This window comes from Daldinia loculata (assembly GCF_022478755.1).
Source record: "Daldinia loculata strain CBS 113971 unplaced genomic scaffold F4817scaffold_47, whole genome shotgun sequence".
NCBI classification, from domain to species: domain Eukaryota; kingdom Fungi; phylum Ascomycota; class Sordariomycetes; order Xylariales; family Hypoxylaceae; genus Daldinia; species Daldinia loculata.
In genome coordinates, this window is record NW_026054901.1 from 255,638 (window position 1) to 283,091 (window position 27,454).

At 33.6% G+C, this 27,454-nt stretch overlaps 9 protein-coding genes across 9 annotated transcripts; 1 reads left to right on the forward strand and 8 right to left on the reverse strand.

Annotated features, from left to right (window-relative positions):
• Nucleotides 1-91: 91 nt before the first annotated feature.
• F4817DRAFT_346157 (uncharacterized protein) lies at nucleotides 92-1,876 on the reverse strand. The gene is made up of 2 exons (XM_049304355.1): nucleotides 1,180-1,876; nucleotides 92-1,064 (listed from the first exon to the last, which is right to left on the reverse strand). The coding sequence occupies exons 1-2, from the start codon at nucleotides 1,520-1,522 to the stop codon at nucleotides 439-441; spliced, it is 969 nt and encodes a 322-aa protein (XP_049156475.1). The 5' UTR covers nucleotides 1,523-1,876; the 3' UTR covers nucleotides 92-438.
• A 200-nt stretch (nucleotides 1,877-2,076) lies between these two features.
• Nucleotides 2,077-3,254, reverse strand: F4817DRAFT_205728 (uncharacterized protein). The gene is made up of 2 exons (XM_049298636.1): nucleotides 2,712-3,254; nucleotides 2,077-2,549 (listed from the first exon to the last, which is right to left on the reverse strand). Exons 1-2 carry the CDS (start codon nucleotides 2,875-2,877, stop codon nucleotides 2,110-2,112), a joined length of 606 nt encoding a protein of 201 aa, XP_049156476.1. The 5' UTR covers nucleotides 2,878-3,254; the 3' UTR covers nucleotides 2,077-2,109.
• Nucleotides 3,255-3,320: 66 nt separating this feature from the next.
• F4817DRAFT_318575 (RTA1 like protein-domain-containing protein) lies at nucleotides 3,321-4,741 on the reverse strand (the record flags this gene model as incomplete). Its single annotated transcript, XM_049300931.1, has 5 exons — nucleotides 3,321-3,608; nucleotides 3,662-3,921; nucleotides 4,010-4,123; nucleotides 4,188-4,323; nucleotides 4,379-4,741. 5 exons carry the CDS (start codon nucleotides 4,739-4,741, stop codon nucleotides 3,321-3,323), a joined length of 1,161 nt encoding a protein of 386 aa, XP_049156477.1.
• A 423-nt stretch (nucleotides 4,742-5,164) lies between these two features.
• F4817DRAFT_205757 (uncharacterized protein) lies at nucleotides 5,165-7,178 on the reverse strand. Its single transcript, XM_049298638.1, has 3 exons — nucleotides 6,959-7,178; nucleotides 6,721-6,887; nucleotides 5,165-6,567 (listed from the first exon to the last, which is right to left on the reverse strand). The coding sequence occupies exons 1-3, from the start codon at nucleotides 7,006-7,008 to the stop codon at nucleotides 5,273-5,275; spliced, it is 1,512 nt and encodes a 503-aa protein (XP_049156478.1). The 5' UTR covers nucleotides 7,009-7,178; the 3' UTR covers nucleotides 5,165-5,272.
• Nucleotides 7,179-8,023: 845 nt separating this feature from the next.
• Nucleotides 8,024-9,048, reverse strand: F4817DRAFT_346166 (uncharacterized protein). The gene is made up of 3 exons (XM_049304356.1): nucleotides 8,709-9,048; nucleotides 8,283-8,644; nucleotides 8,024-8,232 (listed from the first exon to the last, which is right to left on the reverse strand). Exons 1-3 carry the CDS (start codon nucleotides 8,813-8,815, stop codon nucleotides 8,150-8,152), a joined length of 552 nt encoding a protein of 183 aa, XP_049156479.1. The 5' UTR covers nucleotides 8,816-9,048; the 3' UTR covers nucleotides 8,024-8,149.
• A 1,407-nt stretch (nucleotides 9,049-10,455) lies between these two features.
• Nucleotides 10,456-12,944, forward strand: F4817DRAFT_346168 (uncharacterized protein). Its single transcript, XM_049304357.1, has one exon. The coding sequence runs from the start codon at nucleotides 11,140-11,142 to the stop codon at nucleotides 12,799-12,801; it is 1,662 nt and encodes a 553-aa protein (XP_049156480.1). The 5' UTR covers nucleotides 10,456-11,139; the 3' UTR covers nucleotides 12,802-12,944.
• Nucleotides 12,945-13,421: 477 nt separating this feature from the next.
• On the reverse strand, nucleotides 13,422-15,187 carry F4817DRAFT_205776 (zinc carboxypeptidase A). The gene is made up of 6 exons (XM_049298639.1): nucleotides 14,787-15,187; nucleotides 14,567-14,733; nucleotides 14,390-14,470; nucleotides 14,216-14,327; nucleotides 13,781-14,149; nucleotides 13,422-13,653 (listed from the first exon to the last, which is right to left on the reverse strand). The coding sequence occupies exons 1-6, from the start codon at nucleotides 15,115-15,117 to the stop codon at nucleotides 13,439-13,441; spliced, it is 1,275 nt and encodes a 424-aa protein (XP_049156481.1). The 5' UTR covers nucleotides 15,118-15,187; the 3' UTR covers nucleotides 13,422-13,438.
• A 62-nt stretch (nucleotides 15,188-15,249) lies between these two features.
• On the reverse strand, nucleotides 15,250-17,209 carry F4817DRAFT_346171 (uncharacterized protein). Its single transcript, XM_049304358.1, has 3 exons — nucleotides 17,017-17,209; nucleotides 16,327-16,961; nucleotides 15,250-16,247 (listed from the first exon to the last, which is right to left on the reverse strand). The coding sequence occupies exons 2-3, from the start codon at nucleotides 16,601-16,603 to the stop codon at nucleotides 15,562-15,564; spliced, it is 963 nt and encodes a 320-aa protein (XP_049156482.1). The 5' UTR covers nucleotides 16,604-16,961; nucleotides 17,017-17,209; the 3' UTR covers nucleotides 15,250-15,561.
• A 43-nt stretch (nucleotides 17,210-17,252) lies between these two features.
• On the reverse strand, nucleotides 17,253-18,901 carry F4817DRAFT_346173 (glycosyltransferase family 32 protein). Its single transcript, XM_049304359.1, has 2 exons — nucleotides 18,478-18,901; nucleotides 17,253-18,419 (listed from the first exon to the last, which is right to left on the reverse strand). The coding sequence occupies exons 1-2, from the start codon at nucleotides 18,578-18,580 to the stop codon at nucleotides 17,584-17,586; spliced, it is 939 nt and encodes a 312-aa protein (XP_049156483.1). The 5' UTR covers nucleotides 18,581-18,901; the 3' UTR covers nucleotides 17,253-17,583.
• Nucleotides 18,902-27,454: the final 8,553 nt, after the last annotated feature.

The following is a 27,454-nucleotide window of genomic DNA, read 5'->3' on the forward strand; positions in this document are numbered from 1 at the left end:
GGAGTATAGAATAAGCACGTGGTGAGTGGTGGGATTACATATTGTTGCGCCTTTAAATTTAAATACGACGGCCTCCAACTTATAACTTGATCCAAAAACTTCAGATTCGGGGAAATCATACCTAGGTACCTAAGCTAAGTACATGCATGCTGGATTGGGAGGTGAACTAATGAACTAGGAATTATACAGTAGAATACTCATTTATCGTCCAGTACGCCCAGTCTAATGCTCTGTTCTTTTCATACGGTAATGATACACCGATATTCTTCTCATCAACAAGTATACCAAACTCATGCCATATTCGATATAAACGTCGTTGGTAGCCTATATACAGCGGAGTATTGCAGCCGGTTGGCTTATATGGCAATTGCCACCGTCCTCTTAACTTCGCCGATCCTACATTGTTGAAGATCATGGTAATAGTTTCTGTCAACCTCACTACCACCACCCGCTCTTCTTGGTTGCATTACTAGTCGACTTCCCGCTCGAACCGATCTGGTCTAGAGGTCCCCCATTCCTTTGATTCTCCCGCTCCTGATCGAATGCTGCCTTCGCCTTGTCCTTTAACGCCTGTTGCGACTCGTCAACCGCATTTGCGATACTCGACCGCGAAGGCAGACCCGACGCAGCCGCGGCTTCTTTGTCAAATTGTAAGGGCTCCTCGCTAGCCTCTTCATTCTTTAGCCCGCCGAATAACCACGAAGTGATGCCCTTCTTCTTGGGTTGCTCCACCTCGTTCGCAGCAGACATACTACTCTCGGTCATAGACTCTCCCGGCCAGGCGCTTCTCTCCGTGCTCTCAATTGCGCCCGCTTCCGAAGCAATTGGCTTGGGTGATGATAGTAAGGGCGGTAGGCTTATGCCTGACTGTCTAGCTTTTTCCTCAGCTTCATCTACAAGCCTAACTTGTTCCTCGGATGCTGTGCCCGTCATGTACGCTAGACGTGCAGCTTCTAGGCTGTCAGTTTTAAGTTGCTTCTGGAGAGCGAAAAACTCGTTGCGGCGCTTGCGGTTGTATACCATCATATCGGCTGTTGCGAAGACTGTGACAAAGAGTGCAAGGCCTATTCAAACATATAACAATTAGAACAGGGTACGAAAAACCAGAGAATAAATATATATATATATATATATTACACAGAACCAGAATCATGATAGGAATATAAAAAAGAACATTACCGCTAAATCCGATCAAACCCAAAACAGTAAACTTGTGAGCGGCATCAAAGTACCTCCTGGATACGTCGACAACACGGTCAAACCGCGACGTCTCATGCTTCCTCGCCGCGAGATGTGCGGCCCGCAACCGACGTACGCGCTCTTCCATGGTCTCCGGCGCCGAAGGCCTGGGCATGCCGGGCGGCGGCATACTTCTCTGGGTTGGCTGTGATGAGGTAGTGGAGGGAGAAGAGCTGCTTGACGACGGAGGAGAGCGGGATGCGGCTTTCGCATTCGCATGGGGGGTATTAGACGTAAATCGCGTAGCGTCGGCGACGCTGCGCGGGCTGTAGTCTATAGCCATAATTTTGTGTGCGTATTTGTACAGGCGTATTTAATCGGGATTAACTTCGTTAGGCAATCTTATGGTGTTTGTCGAGGTGGAATGGCGTATATTCTTCAAGCCGTCACATTTATCATAGGTCGCCGATAATAAATTTTTGACGTTCGCAATAAAATCGACTGATGGATAACGACTTAGAAGCTTGCAGCAGCCTGTAGCTTCCTTTCCTTGCAGTACCTAAACCTAAGTACCATATACCTAACAGGCCGGAAGTACATACCTAACTTCTAATCGATACTACAATTAAGGTACCCGACGGCGGGGTAGCGATTGAAAGTTTGACCGTTCCGCTGTCGATTTACGCTACATGTAATTGACCAATGGCGTACGTGGGGTGGGAATTCGATCATTAAAGCAGCAAAGCTACCCTTTTTAAGTAGTTCGCTTTATCACAATTACACATCACATCAACACATTACACATTACACATTATTTGCGAATTTCCAATTTATATATCAACTATCTACATCTATTCATAAGTAAGATAAGATATGTTGACTACCTATCAAGCCTCATTTTCTCGCTTCTAGCAAGAGGCATCATCCAGTTTATTCCTCGTCGTTTCCACTCGGCGGAAGGTCTTTAGTACCTCTACCGTAGTCTTCTCCGAATTTCTTCCCTCCGATAAACAATGGCTGCGTATCCTGAAGCACAAACACTATACGAGCCCAATTAGTGGTACTAGGATTGCGCCAGGCGTGCATCGTTGCTCGCTGAACTGCTATATCACCGCGCTTCATATTCGTGATACTGCCGTCATCTAGTTTCAATTCCAGTTCTCCCTCGATCAATATACCAAAGTCCAGCGACTTGGTTCTGTGCATCATACACTCATATTGCGGCCCGAAGTCGACCATGCGGCAGACAGTCCCGCCTTTAGTAGCTAATCCGAGGTTTCCTCCCGCGATTATTTCGTCGTGGAATTTTATATCGGCATCGTCGTTCAAATCGGGCAGAAATTTGTTGGTATAAATCTGGTTGAAACCCACTATAACAGATAACAGCGTAGGTTAGAATATGTGACATATAAGAGCTCAACGAGGGAATCGAATCTCGAGATTATCTGCGTTCGAGAGTTCGGAGCCGGGACAACGGAGACAGTTTACAGTCTAAATCTAAAGGGTGGGATGCCGTTAAAGCAAAAACGTACTAATACCCCCTTCAAAGGCCTTCCACGCTGCCGGCCGCGCCGATTGAACAATTGCCTTTCCCTCGTCATTGTGACCTGTCAGGTACGTGGTAGTGCTCGGCAGATCAGGGGAAAGCTGAGGAGACGGCTTCGCCGGTTCGTTTGAGGCACTAGAGCTTGAGGTCATTTTGTATAGATATGAAATGAGGCTCTTATAAGTGCTTAATTGCTTGGATATGTGTTCTGATATATGATTAAGTTTATATCAGATTATATGAGCCGTTGTGACGAGCGAAGTAAAGAAAAGATCCAGGAGCAAAACACGGTGAGGGGTTCAGGTAAAGTACCCCAAGGTGACACCTAGAGATCGTCGGGGAAATAACTGCTATTCTGAATATATTACAGGCATGCGAGACGGATGCTCGATCCTCCATAATGCGTATGCATGTCCAAGCTACACGGATAGTTGGGGTTATCCGACAGACTACTCCACGAATCGGACAGCGCCATCTCATTAGACAGGCCTAAATATGGCTACATTTTTCGGTGTACCCCTTGGCCATATTTCAATACATGACCACCTCTCTCTTCTAATACGCAGTTCTAAGAAGGACTTGGTTGACCAACCTATTATGGCCGCAGATTTTCCATCTCTTCGTTGTCAGATCCTTCAAGCTTTCCGAATTGTCCTCTTTCTTTTCTCTTCCGAAATAAGCCCATGCAGGTCGCAAAAAACCCAGGCATCTCAGACTCAGGTCCTACGAGGACCTTTCCCGGATGTATGATGTTAAAGCCGAGAATAGCTAACATCATGGGAGCAGCCTCGAGTACATAGAAGTGGGTTTCGTTGGTCACCAAGGGGTTCGATACGCCAGTCGAGCCGGACGAGAACTCGACCAGTCTAAATATGATGCGAATCTTCATGAACTCATTAGCAATAATTATAAGTGACACTTGTGCCGAATACTTACCGTGATGCAGGTTAACGTAGCATATAGCGTGAATAATAAGGGACGGCAGCTTAAATTCCCGGTTGTTGTCGCTTCGGGAGTTTTCACGTTACGCATTTGCAGCTGGAACCCAACTGCAAACGCAACGAATATGACTATAAAGAACTGCTGCAAGCCGATACCCCCCATATAAATATGGATGGCCTTCAACTGATCCTCTGGTGGTGCCGTCGGACCAGCCATTGAGCCACCTACGAGTTGAATGACGAACGCAACAAAGTCTAGCGTTTGTCTGCGATTAGCATGAAATATTTCGAGGGCCAAGCACACCAAATATGCAGCGTCTCTTAAAGCGGGAGAAATCCTTACCAAATGTGACAAAGCCTGCAGCTATTGCTTGTGCCGGTATATTGAATATCTGCCGTGAAGGAACGAAATAGTATATCATTCGGCCAAGAACCATATAGTCGAATGCGTTTACCCCTATTACGGCGTGTTAGAAGCAGAGCAGAGCTTACTAGACAAATTTAGTCATGCGTCTACTTACACAGCGGCGAGAGCAAAATGAAGATCTGGAACACGAGATATACGCCGGAACTTTGCTGGTAGCGAGTGCTGATAGTACGAAATAGGTAAGCCATCGTTTCCCAGAGACTAGCCATGACAATGACCCAGCAGAATTTCTATCAGGTCGTATTAGTATCATTCGGTTTCAACCAGCGGCCGAAATCTAGTTACCTTCCTATGGGCTATTGCTTGGTATAAGTGGGTGAGAGTGAGGAGCCCAAAAATAATGGTGAAGGCCATTGCGGCCGAGAAGCTCGGGTAGTAGCTCCAAAGGGCATTGCATGTCCCTGGGGGAAGGTATCCGTTCGCGTCTGCCTCTATCGTCTGGATACATGTCGGTATTACGATGTCGATTGTCTTCGCCGGTACGGTAGCTTGAGCGTTGGTAAACCCATCTATCGTGGCATGTTGCGTAGTTAAGAAATATACATCCGTATTCGCTAGGGCGTCCGTCACGATAGATGTTGCTTGTCTGATTGCTGCCTGTATAGTCTGGGTAGGCCCTTCAGATGTCATGAGCGTTGGCGTAGCCATTGGAATTGGGTGCCTATTATTGTGCTAGCAAGGAGATAGTATCGAATAGCAACAATATAGTGACGAAGTTAGATTCTAAGAGTGCTTTATAATGTTGAAAGATGTCTGGGTTCTATTTAGACGATGTAGGCTACGGCCTCCCCTTAACTCTTATATACTCCTATATGCCAATGAAACCAAATGTAGCTTCGTATCTATCATACAATGCTAAAGGCTCTGGCAAGGATCTATGGCTGAGTCCAGGGCTGCTACATAGTCCGAGCTGGCCAATCAGTGTTTTGGAAGCGTCCTATTAATACACAGCTCCGCCACAACCAGATAGATACTCATAACTCCATCAGTTTTAGCTCGAAACTTGGCAATTGATCATACATATGAATAAATGTTAGACTTAGAGGTTAAATTAATCATAAACAGTTTGTTCCCTAACCAAGTTGGTTCTAGGCAATTCTATTATAAGTAATTACTATATCTTCGATCTTATCTAAATCTTAGATTCGCCTTGGTCTCCAAGAAAAACCATCCCAAGCATCATATTATCTCAGCAACGAAATCCGTTTGAAGATATATATCACCTTCGACAGTCCTCCTATAGAACCCAGCCATCCTCCCTCTAACCTCCTGGTCCCGTGCGTCGACCTGTACACTAAGCGCAGGCCTCGTGGTAGAATCTCGTACTCTCATCTCATCAGGGGGTAGATCAGGCCAAACGGGCGTTGTAAAGGGGTTATCTTTCTCATCTAGCAGAACGTCGTGTTCAATCTCAACAATGCGACGGCCAACTGCATGCATTGTAGACACTTCCCAGAGGTTTTCCTTGGCGGCTCCCAGCCTTTTCATTAAAGAGAGCGCTTGGATCCTAGTCTTTAGACATCGGCATTTCATCACGATATAGTAAAGCAGTGGTACAAAGCCCATTTCAAAGATGAACTTCCGGGTGTTTCGTAGATTTTCGGGCTCAAGAGCCTTCGACGAATGTAGTTTGGCTGCTGTAGCGACCATCAAGCGAAATCTGTCAATATACTTGTCGTATGTCGTCTCGTCGTATTCGAACGCTGTTTCTACCCATATTCGAGCAACCTCATACCGCAAAAAAATGCTACAGAGCATCTCCTCCGGCCTTATAGGTGTCGAAGGACGCTTTTGCAGATCCGAGAAGCGATCGTTCCAGTCATCGAGTAAAACCCGAGCCTTATCCTGCTCTGCTAGGAGATCTGGGTTTACAGGGCAGTGGCGCATATCCCCAAGCCGGTAACAATCTCCGCTTCGAACGAGGCGGATAGTTCTAAGTAAAATGCCATCGATGAAGTATTGCGCCTCTTCAAAGGAAGCGAACAATTCTGGAACTTGGTCTTCTAGATTGATAAGTTTAGGAAAGCTTGTTTCATCTAGCGCGAAGAAGAAGGGGAAGATGGTTAGCCGCCGAAATATTGGAGAGAGATACTCTTTAGTCCAGGGAAAGGTAGCCTCGGCATTCTTCAGGATAGAGACTCCATGTTTGCAATGTTGTATGGCTGCCCTTTGGTTATCTTGTAAAAACTCGATGCATACAAACAAGATACACACTAGTAACACCAAGGGCTCGTTGTTCATAGACTTCAACTCTCGGATTGCCGAATTATAATGGCTAAGCGCAAATCTGTTGTCTACCATCCGTTGGGCAGACTGTGACCGAGTTTGCATACGCTCGTAAAGCGAACTAATTGCTACTACGGAATGTCTAACAGCGGGCTCGAAATTGCTGAATTGCATTACCAGATGGGTCCAGAAGTAAGGGTCCATCGGTCCCGATAGAGAGGGCCCGGCAGCCTGACAGAAGAATTGTACTTGACATAAGAGTTAGTATTTACTTCTATAACTAAACCATTTATGAAAATTAAGCAGTCTTGGCCAGTATTCCCCAGTACATTCCACTAGGGAGTCCTGACCCATGATAATAAAGGTCAGTGGGCGTAAAGGGACGTTTCAATGTTACGTACGCGCTCTCCTCTCATCTACATTGTCGATTCCTGGGAATAAATGACGCGGGCGGTGCCACGTGAGATCCGAAGAGGTTGTAGCCTGCACATACCCGTCACACTTCCGGCCAGTAGACACACAGCGCCGGCAGTGCGGCTTGCCTTCGTCGCATTTTACTTTGCGGATTCTTTTCTTATTAGCTTCCCGGTTATTATTATTATTATTATTTTAATATCGTTATATTCGAGATCAACGTACTTGCATGTTAAGCAGCCCGTCCTAACCTTTGTGCTGCCTTTACGAGCCATAGTAGTGTTGTTAATAGCTACGTCGAAACTAAAGGCGTAAACGGGGCTCGATCCGATCGAGCCTGTGATAATCTAAGTGAAGCCCCGCTTAGATAGATAAAGAGGCGTGAGAGGTGTTTGGATTGATGTCGTCGTTAAACAATGTTGGCAATGATAAATCTATGAATTTCTTAACCTACCTAGGTAATCGAAGCTCAAGGGGTCAGGGGTCAGGGGGGCGCAGCTGGAAATGCAGGTCCAAGGATTGTAGGAGTGGGGATCAAATCCGAGCCCGCAAATCAGAAGAGCGAATAGTTCAGCCCTACGTATAAGACTACGATTGTTACCTGCTCTATAAGAACCCAATCGGTTTATTCTGCTGCCTACATATGCATAAGCCACATTGCGTAATTTTCAGGGTGAGAACTGTTTGAGGTTATTGAAAACGATCTATATATCACGCAGAATCGAGGCCCCCTTTCAAACAAAGTCGACCTTACTTTGTGTTAAAAGGGCCTTTTTAGATTATAAATAAGAGGACGAAGGAGTAAGAATAAAGGAATAGATGGGAAGCTTAAATATCACATCAGTATGTTTATTTAGACACTAGTCAACAGTTTTATGATTCGATAGTATCCACATATTGAACTAGGAATAAGAAACGGCCGTGTAATAAATTGGTAGAGTTATCTAAAACAAATTAATGATTGCTATAAAATAGTATATGTAAAACCGCAGTAACATAGGTAGGTATGTATTCTTCAATGCCGTCTTATGAAACTATCTCCTAGAGTTGGAGCAATTAACAAGTAACGTTATCAGGAGCCCGGTACTTAATATGCTATTGACGATGAAGTTGATATCGAGACTGTTTTGACCAAATAGCGGCACGGAATACCTACCTTTAAGATAGAAACCCTAACAATACTATCTTACAGTAATTCAAAAAAGCAAATATGATAAGCACATTAGTCTTTCAACTAGAGATTAATTAAAGGCAAACTTGAACTTTTATTACCCCTAGGATTTGACAATTAGGCCATGCAGCATTAGTCGAGTCCAATAGCAGTACTCCACATGTTTTATGTCTCATTCATGCATCACGGAATTTTTATCCTTTTTCTTTTCCCGTAGTCCTCATCCAGCAACATGGGCCACTAATTTAGTCCCCGTTATAACGACCCTCGCCAGCACTCTTAAGTAGAACGTCAACAACCATGAAGTCGGTGGTGATAACAGCCGAACCTACACCAGTTAGTAACTATCTAAGTCCTAGGATGCGTTTTGCTACTTACCGTCAGTCCATTTGACCTTCCAAGTATCGTGGCCCTTCGGAAATGCTAGCCATTGTCCTTCGGCATTGTTGGTAACCTTGCCGTCCGCAAGCTTAAAAGTGTCCCACTGGACAATGTCTCCTTCATCAGGCCTGACGGTTTGCGGGTTCATCATGTCGACAAGGGTCAACAGATCAGGCGGACCCATGAGTCCAATAGAGTGGTCAACGATGCCAACTGGGTACGTGTGTAGCTCATTGCAGCCCTGCTTTTCGCTGTCTACAGTGTAGACCTTGACGGGGGAGACATCTTCTCCGTCGAAAACACCCAATGTGTTGTTCTTTAGCGAAAGGAAGCGGCCGTCGACTTTCTTGTTAGCCGGGCTACGGGTATTGTCAGCAACGGTAAGGAAGATAGCAATAGTAATAAAGAATGGCTTGCAATTACCAAGAGATCTGGAGCTCATAGAGGTCGAGTTGTCGCTCCACAAGCGGGGCAGCGGAGGCGAAAGTGGCAAGAAGGCCAAGAGGGAGAAGGCTGACGGGCCACTTCATTGTGACTTTAGTTGAATGAGGTTGATATTATCGAGAAGTATTAGGAAGAGATTGAGGATTATAGGGTCAGAATGGTTGTGTGGCGCAGAGGTAGAACTTTATGTTCTTTCTTGTGACTTAGGATGTGTTGTGATGATGAGAAAACGATGTTAGAATTCGAGGAGAGGAAACTAGTGAATTTATGTTTTTTCCACGCCAAGGTACCCAAGGTATGGGATGATGACGGAAAGTACGAGAGGACTAAGGCAAAAACAAAAAGGTTAATTAGATTATCTGCCGATCTACGTACTTTAGTAAACAGGCAATCACGTCCCAAGATTTACGGCATGTGCAATGACAGGTGGTCCTTCTTCGCGTCTGTATGTCAACGTCAAGGCAGGAGGTCTGAAGTAGAAGAAGGTACGATGATGGTATCACGATCAGATCAAGGGAATCACGACACGTCTCACACCACATGTAGAAATTTTATATAAGTTTGATGACACCCAAGAATTCTAGCCCATACAAGTAACTATACGTACCCCTATCGTTCTGGATCTCGGGTATCTCACGTGTGGTAGTACTAATTTTAGCTTAGGATTGACCCAATAGGCTCTTTAGCCCGCTGCAAAGTAGGATGATCTACCACTAAATCCCCCATAGTAGACCACAACTACAAGTTCCTAGGATTACTTCAACCGGAGGCTAAATCAACGCCCACGCCAAGAAGAATTCAATTTATAACACCTATGGTGGACGGTTAGGACATTTGTGCCAAAATCAAAAAAATAAGTTAAGGCTTTCCAAAAAGGATAATATAGCTAGGTGCATAGTACACTATGCAGGGTATATACAAGGTAAAATATAAGGGTTTTTTTTTTTACCTTATATACACACAATACATACCTATATACTCATATAACTTTACGAATATAGCGTTTCAAACATTGTAATTAATATAGTTTTATAGCCTTAATTGATGCGAAAATAACCATCCAGCTTGCATATTTATAGGATACATATTAAATAATCTATTTATTATTGAAATATCTGTAGCGTTTTCAAAATAGGTCGTTTTAAAGGGTATTACGTGCTAGCCTTTCCGCATACTAATACAATAAGCCAGCTAAAAAATATATATATATATATATACAATTTGGATTTTTATTTTCGCATTAATTAAGGCTATCGATTAATACTAATTATATTATTTAAAATGGTATATTCGTAAAATTATTCAAATATATATAAATGTTATGTATAAGTATATTTCGTATATATTTAAGGCAAAGATAAAGGCTAAACTTAATTGGTTGAATTTTTAAGCTTATAAAGAAAATAGCCCGGATAACGAAGTATAATAATGCTTATATAATTACACAACGTTTTTAATATCTTTACCAATCTTAGGTCAAATTACATGCAACTTAAATTATAAATTTCGTTATTTTCCAATTAAAATAACAACACTTTTTCGAAAATATTTGGATAAATATTCGTAAAGCTACTGTGATATAAGGTTAAAAAGGGATATATATTACCTTAATTGCGTATACAGGGCAAATAGTCAAGTTTATACTATACCCCTAGCGTTACTATTACCGTATTAAACATAATGCCACCGACTTTTTCGATTTTGGCACAAATGTCCTAACCGTCCACCATAACACCCCTTCTATCCCATTCTCTTCTTCCGCTGCCACGGTTCCAGAAGCTGCCAGAATGGCCAAATATCCACAATCCCCGATGTTATCCGTTCTTCTACGAATATCTGTATCCTACAGCTCGGAGACATGGCTGACTGAGACAAGGCCCGTTCGACGGAAGCGGAACACACCTCCGTCTATACGTTTTGTAGACCGACATAGAAAATAGATATCTCTCTTTTGAAGAAGAACCTGCACTTTTCTATTTCTGTCTTTAAACTCGCCGGGGTTGCATCGCCCCCGGGGGATAAATCAAAAGCAAGGGAGGATATTTGATCCATGACTGCCTAGAACAGAACCAGAAATCTCAATACGTTCTCTACCTTACTCGCCTACCTCCAGAATCCCGGGTTTTACGTTGAGTCGTTTAGCCACGTTGCGCTATCGTCTATCTATTCACATGATCTCATAGATCCTAATAGCTTCGGATACGATGTGCATGTGCTGCCAGCCAGGAGATCATCTTACCAGGTAAGTCTACTCCAGAAAGTTTTTCTTACAAGCGCCTAGCGCACGATGCATTAGTCAAGGCCAGAAACTCCCAAAAGGAGCACAACTTAATGCATATCGCTATGGATAGTAATTTGTTTGTTTTGTTGGAGGAACAAAGACATCAATGTGAACGCGTGTGCCTCTGGAATGTACGTTGGACCTAGTCTGGATTGTCGACAAATTCCATCGAGGAATAACACCAAACACGGTGTCCATTTCTTTACGCATCCGATCCTAGCTGTGCTGAGCTTCAAGGGGTTGAAAACTCTCCGCCGAATTATGCGACATGAACCAATGGCTACCTCTCGTATCGCCTCATATCATGTCCCAAAGCAGGAACTGCCGCGGCGTACTCACACGGGAAACATGTCGTTGAGTCTCGCTTTAGCCCTGAAAGACAGCGCGCTAGGAACAACTCCGTTGAGCCACCAGCAAACTTTCTTGTCTTTACTCAAAGCAGACGCTCCTTATGTTGCTGCTGCTATTCCGCGTATTCTCTGCGCCGTCGGCGCGTCAATCGTAAATCGCCGACAGGAAGCAAGCTGGGCTGAATTAAGGGGAATAGCGTTTTATTCCCTGCTATCTCTTCTCGAGCTACAATTATTGCTATCTATATCTCTACTGTGGCTGGTATTTCCTGGCTTACTCCTTTCACCTTGGTTGGCCTTGCAAACCGCTTCCATATGGATTCTTATCCGTTATATAAACGGTGGGCCGCGATCCTCAAAATTCGTCACGGAGAGGTTTCAAGATGACATCTCAAGTAGCCAAGAGGAGCGCTTCGATTGGTTTGTTGTTGGTGGTTTTATGCACGATGAGCACATGCGCCAGGAGCTCGCACCAAAGCTAACGAGAATCTTTGGTCACGATATGCACATCTTCGTAGCTTATAAGCTAGGCTTCTTATTCGACATCATACTTATATTCCTCCAACGAAGCCTCCATATCCCTACGACAAGATCTGTAAACCTCTATAACTCCGTTCGAGCAAGCCTGTTGAAGCCAGAAACGAAAGGTGTTCGCATCCTTGCGCATAACACGGGGGCTCTGGATGTCTCATGGCTACTCTCCCGCCTTTGCGCCGATTTCCCTCCTGGAGATCGACTAGGCAAGCTCCAGGTGTTCACATTCGGCGCTGCATCCATAGAAATGACCTTGCCTCTTGGCCATGTCTCGTATCAACGAATCGAGGATGACTCGGATTCCCTTTTCCCTTTAATCACCCATTTTGCATTCACAGACGACCCATTTGCGCAAATCGGTGTGCTCCTTGGGATCCGCCAGAGGCTAGAGGGTCGCTTCGTAGGTAGTCTATACACCATTCATACCACTACGCTAGTTTCAGCAAAGTCTCGCCTATTACCTCGTAGTCGTCGTTACACTTTCGATGACTACTTAAACGCTCTTCTACCTGATGGGAGTCCTCGACACGGTGTTCTCAGTCAAGTATGCAAGATAGATCGCGAACTGAGTGAAATGCGAGAGCTGGCTGCCTTGGCACAGAGCGTTACTAACGAGCGACTAAGGACACGAAGGGAACGTCTAAGCTGGACCGCACTCGGAGCAATGGCAAATACCACGTCCAACGGATACGGTGGGCGTGATGATAGGTCACAGCCTTTCTCTCTGGAAGAAGTTAGGAAGGAAGGCAGGTCTTTGGAAGGGCTCAGGGGGTATGAAAACAACCCACTAGTCAATGCAGTGAATGATGCTAGATATCGCATGCGTTCTAAGAAACACGCGACGGGTGCAAAAGCCATGGCAAACACCGAGGCTTTACGTGTGAATCCCGGTAAGTACAAATACTAGTTAAAGGTGTCATTGTCGGGGAATGAGAGATCTGTTGGGAAATCGTATTGTATCGTACCCGGAAGTGTTTTAAAGGAGGGGGAGGCTCGCAGTCTATATTCTCTTTAGGTTTGCCCGTTATACAGTCTAGCTAGCAAAACTACCTACTTAATAGTAAAACTAATATTATCGCCCAGCTCTATAGCTTTGCTGCTAAGATTTAGTAGGACGCTATATCATTACGGCGACCAGTAAGTATAGAGGAAATTCAGTATTATAATCCAAGACAATGATATCTCGACTGTATCGCAACTAACGTCAAGCAAATTTACCTACTAAACATCTCCTATAATACTACTATACGGGCTTATAGCTATCCGAAACCCCCCGCTCATTTTCAAGAACCGTAGTATTCAAGCTCGATATGGGAAGGCTAATTCGACGGAGCATATTTATGTAAAAGACCTGTTTTTTTACTGGCCAAATCACAGTTATTACCTTATACTATACGAAGTCCAGATCCCAATTAAGCCCCTTTAATTCGCCGCGGAGTCGACGAATGAGGGTCATTAAAGATTTACTACTATCTGCGGCTAAGGAATATCTCCGTACATCCTGTGGATAGCAGAAGCGGCGTCGCTACCATAGGATAAAACTGTTACATATTTGCCCATAAATATTTCATACCTTCCCAAATTTCCACGCTGCTAGGTAGAATCTGGTCAGCAGGAAGTACGAAGCCGTAAGAAGTCGATCTAAGCTCAATTCCCCATCCGAACTCTGCTCCGGCTGCGTCGGTCATGTAGTCCCTGCCATTTCCACTCGACTGGTACAGTACTAGACAGCCAGGGCCATAGTCGAATGTTGTATTGTCTATATTGAAGTTGTTAGGACACAATGAGCTAACGAGGAATTCCCGAGTTGATTCCGCCAAGGCTTTGGGTTATATGAGGCTATGAAATGAATGTCGAGAGGGGGCGGGTTGGAGGGATAAACATACATGGCTGTGAGATCCTGGCGGCTGTCTCGCCCGCTAGACTTATCTGACGGTCGATATTTTTTGGAAAACTATCACAGGTGTAGCCGTATGAGAGCAAGATTACCTGGGCATAGCTGTGCCAATCGATATACAACTTGATGCCTTTGTCAGCAGCTAATGTTTGAGCGAATTCCATCAGCGCGGCAGTTTCAGGCGCGTCGCCAGGTTGGTAACCGCTGAACGTCTCGGAACTCGGGTTGGAAGAAGACCCATCGCCTCCGAACCCGACAGACCAGTTTCGGTTGATATCCGTGCCGACCGCGGTTGTGTTGTCTCTCGTCTGCCGATTCTTCCTCCAGAGCCGGTTGGTTGTCTGGGAATATACGAAACCTTAGTGGGATTAACTAGAGATCTGAATTATATTCTCCTGGGGTTATTTTGAAACCAGTTACTCACCATCGGGGTTTACAACTGGTAGGACGTAAAAATCGTAGTTGTCTAGCGTAGCTTGTATCGCTGTGTCGTTTTTGTATCCAGTCACTATTTGGTACAAGAGGTACTCGACCACCTGGAATAAATTTATGTTAGTGGTTCAATATACCTGCTGGATTATTTTATTCCAAGACATACAATTGAAGTGATCCATTCACGAGCATGTACATTCCCATTAAAGAAGACTGCCGGCTTCGAATTCTTACCGCTACTGCCCCACTATAGCATCAAAAGTCAATCAGCGCTTCTTTTAATCAAGGGCTGGATGGAGTATAAAATAAAACAGGGAGGGGGGAGGCTCTTAATATTACATACGAGATGAATCCCCTGAATTGGCCTTCCCTCAAATGAGGATCCCACTTGAAAAAGCTCTGAGTTGTTGACAAACGAGGCTTGGAGATCGGCCCAGTAGCGAACGTGATCCTCGTAAGCATGATATGAATCAAACCAAGATAATCCTGGGACACCATCGTCGTCACGTTCTGCGTCGACGGTTAGTGGAAACGTATTAAAGAATCGGATTTTGAACACAAACCCGGATAGCTGCCCAGGGAACCTTCAGTTGCGATGTCTTCTCCTAAATTCCTGCTCAAGATAGTAGTATTGAAGTCGAGCGTATCGAAAACCGCGACGTGTTCTGGAGGAACCGCAATATCAATAGTTGCCGAGTTGCCATGAAGGTGATTAAGATTATGATTAAGCTCTATGATAGATAAATCGTCGAAAGTTGATTTTAGGTCGTCAATGTCGTCGCTCGTATCGATCCTATAAACCTTGAAGCCTTCGAAGCTGATACTACCGTCCTGGTTAGCCAGAACAATAGCCTTAAAAGCCCCAGTAAACCAAATAGCAGTAGTGAGCTTCATGTCTTCTATGAATTAAAGCGTACAAGCCGGAGTTCACTAGGCCAGAGAAGACAAAGAAAATATATTATATACAATACACTATTCTAATGACGAGCACATTTTACTGTTCTAGAAGGCCTTTGGGGTCGAACAATGCAACGCAAAGTCGCAAGCATTAGCAATAACGGTGGTCGCCTTCCTAAAACCCACCACCCACTCCGGCTTGGCACCGATGATGCCACCACGGTGCAAAATATCGACAGCCCCAATTATGATGGCAAGGCCCAGTAAAAGAGAGGCAGATTACTATTCAACAACATCCGACCATTTCCTATGTCCCGGACTCCCGGGTTAATATACCGTCGGGCACAAGAGACGGCTTATTACCTATACAACTCTGTTATCTCGTCAATCGATTACCCATCACCCTCTTTTTCCCAACAGGAACTATCCAAGAAATATATGTTAAGTAGATTCGGCGGGTAATTCATGAAGAGGGCTGTAGTGTCCGTACAATTCCGATATCTGGCCTTCGCTTTTGGAAGGTACAGGTGGCGCCACGTTGACACTATTCGGAGCTGTTGCGATCTGGGACGTCGGATAATATACGGGGGTTTGGTCGTATTGATTTCCGGCTTGTTCCTTGGCTAACATCTTATTCATCTTCTGTAGCCTCCACAAGGCGTATATCAAGCCCACAATGAGTATCACCCCAATTACGGCACCGATACCAATCCCGGCCTTCGCGCCATCGCTAAGATCAGACGGAGAAGAGGCTTCCGTGCCGACAGAAGAGGTGTTATCTGGTTGGGAAGCCACATCTGTGTTAGTAGGAGCACCGCTTGTGAAATCACCGCTAGCAGCATTAGGCGTGGCTAAATCAGATGCTGACGACGTCGTTGGGTCTTTCGTTGACGTAGTGCTTGTTGAAGGAGTTGTTCTTGTCGAAGAAGTTGTTGAAGTTGTCCCCACCACTATGAACTTGGTTGAAGCCGCATTCCAGGTTGCTGATGTAGTCGGATTATGCGGTCCAACAGAAAACCGCCCGTCTCCAGAATCACAGCAATTTTCCGCGCCATTACAACAATACGACGTGTCATCCTGAGTGACGTTTGCGCAAGAGATCAGGTCAGTACCGCCTCGGGATGCACCTTCGTATTCAAAGATCATGTAAGCCAATAATGTCTAAGCTAGATAGAAGGTATCTAAGCAGAAGTTTGATTAACTCACCCAAGCAGTAGTTTGCACAGTTCTCCGAATCCCAGTTCTTATCCGAGCAAGAGCCCCGGATCACGGCTCCGTTAGGTCCTTGACATAGACCGTTGGAAAGACAAATGTTACCAATACCACCACCGCAACAGGCACTGGAATCTGCATCGGGGTTGCAAGGGGAATCATCTTCAGCCTCTTGTTGATTCGGATAATAGCAATTGTTAATGGCAGCAAAGGCAGTACAGGCGAACTGAAAAAGTATAAGCTGTAACCAGAAATATGACGGCCTCGCCATTGTAACTTTCAAGTCGTCGTAATCTACCTGGGAACGACAAAACAAAGCAAACAAATGGGAAATAGAACGAGCGATAGGGGTAATAGGTACCAATTCTACAGAACAGAAGCAATATGCTGCCAGCGCTGTACGTAGGCGGGTGCTTTCAACCCTTGCTTGTCCACGAGCCAAAAAATGGCCTGAAGGATGCCAATGTACCCATATCCGAACATATATCCGAATATGTCAGCTCAACTAGTAACCCATTAGGTTTTGTCACCATGCCCAATGTATCACAGATCTGAACTACCTCTTCGGTGACTAGAAGGCTCGTGCAAAGCAAGGAAGAGAGTATATTATTGAAAGTCAGGGGTTATTTGTGGGTCCCTATCCATGTCTTCAAGAATTAACTGCAACTAACAACTCATGACAAGCAACCAACAACTACAACCAACAACCAATAGACGGCCGGGATTTCCCATTGGACATAACAATCTTCCAATGATAGCCTACTATGGATCAAGGGATAAAACGCCATTATTCCTTCTCAATCCCCGCAAAGCCCGAGACCTAACCATCCCAGATTTCATTCGTACTGTAGCGTTACAGAGGAGAATAAGCTTCAAGGGGAAAAAAAGAATAAACTATGTCTGGCCGCAAGTTAAGTAATCGGTGCAACTGGTGAAGTTTTCGAGAAATATTTGTATTTATTGATATGATGTGCTCCTCGACATATCTTGCCGAGCCCCTCTAATTTCACAAACGTTACGCAATCGTGAGCCACCTGGAAAATAGCTGTCCATAGCAGCCTAGATTCCACCCAGTTTCGCACTATAGTACAAATCCTGTTGTGTACGAAACATCGTCGCATAATCCCTATATAGCCAAGCGGTGTGTGAACCCGCGGTGAAACTTGCCTGGAGTATATACACATAATCATGCAAGCCAAAGTGACTTGTGCACCATGGGAACATATAGAGTCATCCTAGATTCGTACGTCGTTAACCTGGATGGCTTCCACGCCAGGATGCTATAAACAGATGCTCAACTAGAATGCCGGGATCCCCCTCTTCGAGATAATGCTCTTGCGGTAGCCAGCCGAAAGAATCCTTAGGCAGTACCAATACATCTCCAATGAGCTTTGGCTCTCTGAGACTGTCGAGTTCGTCTCCAGTGTGCTTGATACCTGTAGCATTCGTGAAATAGTCCATTAGAACCTCGGTGAATGCGAACGGACCCGTTGTCGCCATAACATCCTCGAAGGTGACGGTTCCTCCGGGCTTCTTCGATTGAAACAGCTTCTCGAGATTCTCTTTGACTCGGTCCACTAGTTTAGCTATAGCCGGGTGGTGGGGCTTCGCCAAGATCGTATACTGAGCAAGTTGAACAGAATACGGAGAACCTCGCCAGATGGGCCTTTTGTGGTGATCGTTTTCAATCCCTACGACGAGATTCGCCTTATCCAGGTATTGCCGAGGAACCCATTCAGAGATAGGACGGTGAGGCAAGACATCAATATCAGCCCATACGCCGCCCTCGACAAGCATCACACAATACCGCAAGAAGTCGGCCCTTAGGATAGGATCAGTGAAATTAGCAAACAGATCCGCAATAGCCAAAGGGAGCCGGTCTGCAACGAAGGTTTCGCCGTTGGCGTCGGTGATACGTTCATATCGGTGCTGAGGGTTTACGACACGCCATTGGTGCGGGAAGCCAACAGTTCGGTCAGTTGGGTCGTCGGAATCATCTTTCCAGCTCTGCCAAATCTTCTTGGGGAAACCCGGGGGAAGTGAAGATTGAGACTCGGCTGGCGGCTTTATGTTGTCTGGCGATTTCACTATAAATGAGTTAGTTGGCAGCTAACAGGAAGCCTAGTGAGAATAAGATAAACTGACAGTTCAGTGGACTGGAACCGATAGAACTATACGAAGAACCGAAAGCTAAAAGAAGGCATGAGACAATAGCTGCACCAATGATTATGAAATATTTTCGAGACATTGCTTAATGCGGAACACCGAGTGTTCTTGTCGGAATGACTAGTCGGAATAAGAAGAAGTAAAAATACGGAAGACAAGAGCCAAACATCCCCGGAACCTTAGTGCACCAACTACAAATCACCTACAGGTGTGGCACAGCTGACATCAAAACTTAAATATAGAAATAAGCCTTTGTTATTCATCTTGTTGTGAAACACAGTGTCACAGTACCACGGGGCCACTGAATTGGGTTAGGTGTTGGTTTGTTGGAACTTGTTGGTTCTGCATTTTGCACAACTTGATCACATTTGATATCTGGTACCCGCGCGTTACAAAAGGCGCCAGCTTATTACCGTATTAAGATTAAAAGGTCGATCGAGGTTTAAAAAACACGCATGCGTAAACTTTAATATATTAATAATAATGATAAATGTTATAATTTAAATTAAATAAATTTCATATTATTTATAATAATATATAAAAATATTAAATATTAAAAATAATATTAAATTATTTAATTAATTTAATTTAAATATATTAATTATGTTTTTATTTAATAAAAATAAAAAACTTTTAATTAAATATATTTATTTATTATTTATTAATAATAAGTTTTTTTTTTAAAAAAAAAGTTTTATATTAAAATTAAAATTAAATTATTATTAATATAATTAATATATATATATTATTTTTATTATTATTATTTTAATAAAAACGTTTATATTTAATTAATTAAAAAAAGTTTATTAATTATTTTATTTTATTTTTAAAATTATTAATAATATTTATTTAATTATAAACGAATTTTTTTAAAAAATAAACAATAATTATTTAATTATAAATAAAATTTAAATTAAATATATTTTATTACACGGTGTTTTTTTTAAAAAAAACTTTAATTTATTTTTTAAAAATAAACATTTTTATTTTTAAATTTTTTTATAAAAAAGTTAATATTTATAAATATAAATATATTTTAATTAAAATCATTTTAAATTATAAAACCGAAAATATTTTTAAAATAATTAAATGAAATATATATTAAACATATATAAATATAATTACTTTTATTAAAATAACTTTTTTTAAAATTTTTTTTTTTTTTAAACTTTTTTTACATTTAATTATTTAATTTTTTATTATTATATTTTATACTTTTATAAATATTTAATAATAATTTAATTAAAACTTTAATATATTACATTAATTAATTTTTTTAAATTAAATAAATGTATTTGTTTTTAAAAATTTTAATTTATATTAATAATATGTTAAAACTTTATTTTTTACGGTTTTTATATATATATAACGTTTTAATGGTTTTTTAAAAAAAATTTAAAAGTTTAAAATTTTATTAAATTTATAATTATTTTATTTACGGTAAATTTTTATTATTTATAAAATAATTTTAATATTACATTATTTTATTTAAATTATATATTTTTATTAATTATTTTATTATTATTAATTTTAAAACGATAAAATTTAAAATTGTTTTAATTTTTAAGTTTTTACTTTTTATTTTTTTAATAAATAATTTAAAGTATATAATAAATTTATTTATTTATATACGTTTTTAATTATTTGTCATTATTTTTTTATTAAACGTAATATTTTTTTATAAATTTTTATAATAATTTAAATAAAGTTTAAAAATTTAAAAAATATAAAATAATATTTAATTTTAAAAATGCGGTATAATATTAAATTACGAAAAAAAAACTTATAAAATACGTTATTAAATTATAAAAAAAATTGTAAAAATAAATATATTTATTTATAAAATATATAATTAATTAAATTATTAAAATATATATTAAAATATATTTTATTAAATATTATTTATAAAATGTATTTTTATATAAATAAATATATTTTTAATTTTATATTAAATATTATACATATTAACTTTTAATTTACTTTTTAATATTAAATATTTTTAAACTTTTTTACATTTTTATATTTATTTATAAGTTTATTTATAAATATTTTTTATTATAAACTTTTATTAATTTTATATTATTTTATATTAATTTTTTTTTATAACCATAATATTTCCATTTAATAAAAAGTTTTAAAATATATTTTCCGTTTATTTTATTAATTTATTATTTTAATAAAAGTTTTATTTAATTAATATAACTTTTATAATTAAACATTATTTTTTTAAAATATATATAATATTTTTACTTATTATATAATTATATAATTTACATAATTTAAAAATAATAAATATTTTTTTATTAAATTTATATATTATTATTAATATTATATTATATATATATATATATATATATATATATTTAATAAATTTATTATTAAATTTATTTATAAAGTTAAAGTTTTTAAAAAAATTTTACCGGTTTATTTATATAATTTAATATTTAAAATAATATATTAAAATTATTTAAATTTAAAATAATATTTAATAATATAAATCATAAATTAATAATTTATATAAATTAAAAATTTATAATTATAAAAAAACATTATTATTTAAATTATGTTTTAATTAATATTTAAGTTATAATACGTATTTTTTTTAATCACGTAATATTTTTTTATAATTTATTAATTAATTAAACTTTAAAAAACAATTTAAATAAATACGTATTTTAATACGTACTTTTATATACATTAATACATACATTAATGTTAACATATTTATTTTTTAATTTAAATAACTTTTTTAATATACTCGTTTTTTTTTAAAAAAAATATATCATTAAATAACTTGTAAAAAAAAAACAAAATAATACCGGTTACATTATAATAACCATTTAATTCGAATTTATATATGTAAATAAATATTTTTTAATTATTAATATATAATAACACGGTTAAAGTTTTATAATATTTTACATATTTTATTACTTTTTATAAATTTAATAAATCATTTAAAATAATATAATTAATATTATAATTTTTTTAATTTTACATATTTTTATAATGTTTTATTTAAAATATTATACGGTAAATGTAATAGTTAAAATTAACGCGTTAATATAATAAAATTATAATAAAAATTAATTAAATTAAATTTTTAAACGTTTTTTTTAAAAAATTTTTACGTTAAAAAATGATTAATTTATTATTATAAAAACGTAATAAAATTATATTAAAAAAAAATTAAATTTTAAATTTAAAACGTATTTAAATTATTATATTAATTATTAAAAAGTTTTTTACAAAAATTTTAATATATATTATATATGGTTTAAATTTATTAACGATATAAATCAAAAAAAACGGTATTATATTTAAAAATATATATAATTTTAATAAATTTAAATTTAAATTTTTATTAAAACGGCCGCTCGCAAGCTCGTAAGCCGTTTTCATGTGCGCGTAAACGCGCACGTGATATTTTTCCGAAAGCGCGCGCGCGCGACTTTATCATTTTATTAATTACTTACGTAATTATTAAAGTATTTTGCAATGTATTTCTTTATCAATTACTTTATTAATTTCCGAAAAGTTTAAACGTATAATTCTTTCGAAAAAGTAATAAAAATAATTATTACGGAAATAATTATAATTAATTTTTAAAAGTTTTATAAATTTTATTAAATAATATTTAATAATAAAAAATGGTTTATAATAATTTAATTAATTAATAATAAAAATTAAATAATATTATTTTTTATTATTATTATAAATAAAATAAATTTTATTTTATAATATTATAATAATAAATTTTTATTTATTTAAATTGTTAAATTATTAAAAAACGGTTAATTTATAAATAAAATTATTTTAAAAAAATTAATATATTTTAATTATTATATAAAAAAATATATAAAAAATATTAAACGTTTTTTAATATTAAACGGTTATAAAAGTTATATTTTAATAAAATTTTATAAATATTATTACAATAATAATATTATATATTTTTATATATTTATTTATTTATTATATAAGTTTTAACGTTTAAATATAAACGATTTTTTAATTTAAAACGCGTATATAAATTCGTTATTAAAGGTTTAATAAGTTATGATTTTATTTATATTATTAAAAAAAAAGTTTTTTAACATTTTAATAAACGGTTAAAAATATTTTTTTAAAAAAAATATACCCGTTAATTTTAAAGTTATTAAGTTAATTTTATTAAACGTTATTAAAATCATTTTAAATTTTAATATTATTAAAATATTTTGTTTTTTATTTTTAAATTTAAATTTATTTATTTTATTTTAAATATTTTAAATATTTTAAATATTTTAAATATTATAAAATATTAATTAAGTTATTTTATAATTTTATTTAATAAATAATAAAAATCTTATTTATTAAATTAATTTTTGTAATTAAAATTTTAATAATTATTAATAAATTAAATAAAATTATGTATTAAGTATTATATAAAATTATTTTATTAAAGAAAAACCTTAAATTTTTAAAAAATAAATAATTATAAAAAAAAACTTTATATTTAATAAAAACAAAAGTTTTACAATTGTTTTTAAAAAGGTAATAACGTTAAAAATAATGTTATAATTTTTAAAAAAATCTTTTAATAAAATAATATTAAAATTAATAATGTTTTAAAATTTACGGTAATATAAAATATAACGCGTAAATTTATTAAATTAAATGAAAAGTTTTATATAATAAAAATTAATATAATTATTTAAAATAAAGTTCGTTTTTTATATTACATTAATTAAAAATTTATTATAAAAAACTAATAAAATAATTAATAAAAAATTAATAAATAATTGATAAAAAATTAATAAAAAATTAATAAACAATTATAAATAAATTTTATTTAAAACTTTAATGAAAAATTTTATTTAAAAATTTAACGAAAAATTTTATTTAAAATTATTAAAACTTTATTTAAACTTGTTTTTATTTAAGTTAATTATTAACAATATTAACGATTAAAAACTTTTTAAATATATGTATTAAAATTATTAAAAAACTTATAGAAAATTAAAAAAAATTATATATTATATTTATAATAAAAGTTAAATATTAACGTTTATATAAACGGTAAAAAGTTATAATTATTATATAATTAACTCGAGATTTTAATTAATTTAAAAACTTAATTAATAATAAACATTAAAATTAACAAATTTTATAAAACGATTATAAATATAAATATTATAAAAGTTAAATAAAAAAATAAGTTTAAAATAAAAAATGCGCATTAATGGTTATTAAAAATGTTAAATAAGTAAAAATTAAATCGTTAATAATTTAAAATATAAAGTTAATTTTATGTAATTTTATAATTTTAAACATTTACAGTTATAATATATATAATAAAATTATTAAAAATTATATTTATTTTACTTTAATTTATTATTTAATTATACGTATTAATTATTTAATATTAAAATATATAAATTAATAAACTTTGTTTTGGTTTTATTATTTTATATTAAGGTAATTTCGATATAAAAAAAATAAAAAAAATAAAAAAGGCAAACTTTATTTTAAATTAATTTTAATTAATTTAAATATGTTATAATTAAAAAATAAGTCATTTAATTTAATAATTTTTAAAACGTAAATTTTTTATTTATATAAATTGTTAATTTATGATTTATATTATTATATATTATTTAAAATATATAAATAAAATCTTTTTTTATAATATAAAAAACTTATTTTTACTTAAAATATTAATAAGTTTTAAATAAAATAAAAAACAAAATTAATTAATAAAAAATCTTTTAACAAATTAATATTTGTTAAAAGATTTTTATATTTAAATTAAATTAATGATTAAATTAATTTTAATATAATTTAATATAATTAATATATACGTTATTATTTTTATAATTACTTTTTTTTTAAAAAAAAGTTAAAAACGTTTTCGTTTTTTTTAACAAAAACGTTTATATTTAAATAATTTATTTACATTTTCGTTATTATTTAATATAAGTTTTTTTTTATTAACTTTTTTATTATATTTCCGGAAAATACTATTAATATTTATTTAATTATAAATAAAAAATATTTTAATAAACGATTATTATTTCATTATAAATAAAGGTTATTTAATCGCAAATATAATTATAATTATAAATAAATAAAAGTTTTTCCGAATTTTTTTATTTATAATTTTTAAGTTTAACATAAATTTTTTAAATTTTTAATAAATTTTATAAAAACATTAATTAAATCACATATGTTTTATTAAATAATATTCTTTTTTTAAATGTTTAATTTATTTTTTAAAAGTTAACATTTTTACTTTTAAACTTTTTTTTAATAAAAAGGTTAATATTTATAATTATTAACATATTTTGTTTAAAACAAAAAACGTTTATATGGTTAAAAAGGTTATTTTTGAAATATGAAAATATATAATTAAATTAATTTATCCGTATATATTTTTAATTAAAAAAGCTATTTTTAATTTATAAAAATATATGGTTAAATGTTATTTGGTTAAAATTATTTTATGTTATTAAATTAAAAATACTTTTTAAATAATTAAATGTAATATATTAAACATATGTAAATATAAATGTAATTATAAATATATATATAAATATTATTACTTTTATTAAAACGGTTATTTATTAAATATTATTATTTAAATTAAAAACTACTTCGATATATATAACATTTAAAATAACTTTTATTTATTTTTTAAAAAACCTTTACTTTTTAAAGTTTTTTAACATTTAATTATTTTATTTTTTTAATTATATTTTATACTTTTATTAATGTTTAATATTAATTTAACCAAAATTCCGGTATATTACGTAAATCAGTTAATTTAAATTAAATAAGTTTATTTCTTTTAAAAAAGAATTTAATTTATATAAATAATATGTTAAAACCCCATTTTTTACTGTTTTTATATATATAAAACGTTTTAATAACTTTTTCTTTTAAAATTTAAAAATTTAACATTTTATTAAATTTATAATTATTTAATTTACAGTTAATTTTTATGACTTGTAAAATAGTTTTAATATTAAAATATAATTTTATTTTAAATAATTATTAAGTAAATTTAATATATATTAAATATTAAATTATTTTATTTAAATTATATATTTTTTATACTTTATATATTAATAATATTTTTATTTAATATTTTATAAAAGTAATATTTTTATTAAGCCTTTTATTATTATTATTTTTAAAATAATTTATTTTATAATTTTATTTTTATTTTTAAGTTTTTATTTTTTATTTTTTTAATATACGGTTTAAATTATATAATAAATTTATTTATTTGTATGTACGTTTTTTATTATTCTTTTATTAAATGTATTAATTGTTTAAAAATTTTATTATTTTTTAACATCTTTTTTAAAATAAGTTTTTATTTATTAATATAGTTTTTTACAATACTTTTAATAAAGTTTTAAAATTTAAAAAAATATAAAATTTTAATTAATTTTTAAAATATAATATATTTTTTAATTGTAAAAAAGAAATTTGCAAAATATTAACAAATATTAACTGGAACGATCGGATAAAATAAAAGCTTAAATTAATTTAAAAAAATAATTATTTACCGTATATATATATAACTTTTTATATAAAACAAAAAGGCTTACATTAAAATTAATTACTTTAATAATTAATTAAAAATTATTTATAATATTAGCTAAAAACCTTGTTAATATAACATACCCCCGAACTTTTTAAAAGTTTTATTTTAAAAACTTTTATATAATTAATAAAACTATTTTTTTATTAACATTTTTTAAGTTAAATAATGGTTATTTATAATTTTATATATTTATAAAAGAAATATATATGACTTTTTAATTAAAATAACCGTTATAAAGAAATTATATTTAAATAAATATTTTTATTTTTTTATTAATATTTTTTATAAATATTATAACTTAAAATTTATATAATTAATTTAATTTAATTTATACGTTTATAAATTATAAATTAATTATTATTAAACTTTTTTTTAATAAATTAACCATTATTAATTTACTTTTTTTATAAAATAAAATATATACTTTTTAACAATAAATTAATTATTATTAATTTACTTTTTTATATACAGTTAATATATTTATAAAAAATAAATTAACCGTTATTAATTTACTTTTTTTATAAAATTAAAAATAATTTTATTTTATACTTTTACTTTTAATATTTTTAAAATTATATTATTATTAAATTAAAATAATAACTATTTTTTTATTTAATTATTAATATAACTTATACCATTTTATAAATTTAAAATATATTTAATAAACTTACATTTTTTTTAATTAAATATATATTAAAATTACAAATTTTTTATATTATAAACGATATATTTAAACTTTTTATAATATTTTATTAATTAATTATATTTATTTTTTATTTTTTTAAAATATAAATAAATATATTTTAATATATTTTTTATTTAAATAATTAAAATTTATTAATATTAAAATATGATTAATAAGTAATATTTCATTGGTTATTTAACCGCGAGGTTACTTTATAACGATTTATTAATTTATAAATAAAATTACAAAGTTTATTAACTTTGGTTAACCACTTACACTTTTACAAAGTAATCGGCCACGTAAGCTTAACTTTTATTAAAACAACACAATAAACAATATATTGCTTTTTAAAAATACCTTCACTTTTAAATACCACTTTTTACATGTAAAGCTTGTTTTTTTAACAATTAACGGTAATATTTTTTAATATAATAAAATTATTAATTATTTCCCGTAATTTTTTAACATAAATTATACATAATTTAATATTTTATTTTTAACCATTTAATTAAATTATACTTAAATTTATTTTAAAACTATTTTAATAATTATAACTTTAAAAAGCTATTATATAAATAATTATTTTTTAATTTTAATTAAATTATAAATTTTAATTTTAATATATATACATTTTTATTATTTATACCATATTTTAAATTTTTAATTAAATTAAACCG

Coding starts and splice junctions, on each gene's coding strand:
- F4817DRAFT_346157 (XM_049304355.1), bottom strand. CDS start 1,522: ATGGCTATAGACTACAGCCCGCGCAGCGTCGCCGACGCTACGCGATTT. Junction 1,065..1,179: donor GGGTTTGATCGGATTTAGCG/GTAATGTTCTTT, acceptor ATGTTTGAATAG/GCCTTGCACTCTTTGTCACA.
- F4817DRAFT_205728 (XM_049298636.1), bottom strand. CDS start 2,877: ATGACCTCAAGCTCTAGTGCCTCAAACGAACCGGCGAAGCCGTCTCCT. Junction 2,550..2,711: donor GGCCTTTGAAGGGGGTATTA/GTACGTTTTTGC, acceptor TATCTGTTATAG/TGGGTTTCAACCAGATTTAT.
- F4817DRAFT_205757 (XM_049298638.1), bottom strand. CDS start 7,008: ATGGCTCGTAAAGGCAGCACAAAGGTTAGGACGGGCTGCTTAACATGC. Junction 6,888..6,958: donor ACGGGCTGCTTAACATGCAA/GTACGTTGATCT, acceptor TAATAAGAAAAG/AATCCGCAAAGTAAAATGCG. Junction 6,568..6,720: donor TGTAGATGAGAGGAGAGCGC/GTACGTAACATT, acceptor TCTTATGTCAAG/TACAATTCTTCTGTCAGGCT.
- F4817DRAFT_346166 (XM_049304356.1), bottom strand. CDS start 8,815: ATGAAGTGGCCCGTCAGCCTTCTCCCTCTTGGCCTTCTTGCCACTTTC. Junction 8,645..8,708: donor TATGAGCTCCAGATCTCTTG/GTAATTGCAAGC, acceptor CAATACCCGTAG/CCCGGCTAACAAGAAAGTCG. Junction 8,233..8,282: donor GAAGGTCAAATGGACTGACG/GTAAGTAGCAAA, acceptor TAACTGGTGTAG/GTTCGGCTGTTATCACCACC.
- F4817DRAFT_346168 (XM_049304357.1), top strand. CDS start 11,140: ATGTACGTTGGACCTAGTCTGGATTGTCGACAAATTCCATCGAGGAAT.
- F4817DRAFT_205776 (XM_049298639.1), bottom strand. CDS start 15,117: ATGAAGCTCACTACTGCTATTTGGTTTACTGGGGCTTTTAAGGCTATT. Junction 14,328..14,389: donor GTGAATGGATCACTTCAATT/GTATGTCTTGGA, acceptor AATTTATTCCAG/GTGGTCGAGTACCTCTTGTA. Junction 13,654..13,780: donor CGCCAGGATCTCACAGCCAT/GTATGTTTATCC, acceptor ACTTCAATATAG/ACAATACAACATTCGACTAT.
- F4817DRAFT_346171 (XM_049304358.1), bottom strand. CDS start 16,603: ATGGCGAGGCCGTCATATTTCTGGTTACAGCTTATACTTTTTCAGTTC. Junction 16,248..16,326: donor CTGTGCAAACTACTGCTTGG/GTGAGTTAATCA, acceptor TTGAATACGAAG/GTGCATCCCGAGGCGGTACT.
- F4817DRAFT_346173 (XM_049304359.1), bottom strand. CDS start 18,580: ATGTCTCGAAAATATTTCATAATCATTGGTGCAGCTATTGTCTCATGC. Junction 18,420..18,477: donor CGGTTCCAGTCCACTGAACT/GTCAGTTTATCT, acceptor ACTCATTTATAG/TGAAATCGCCAGACAACATA.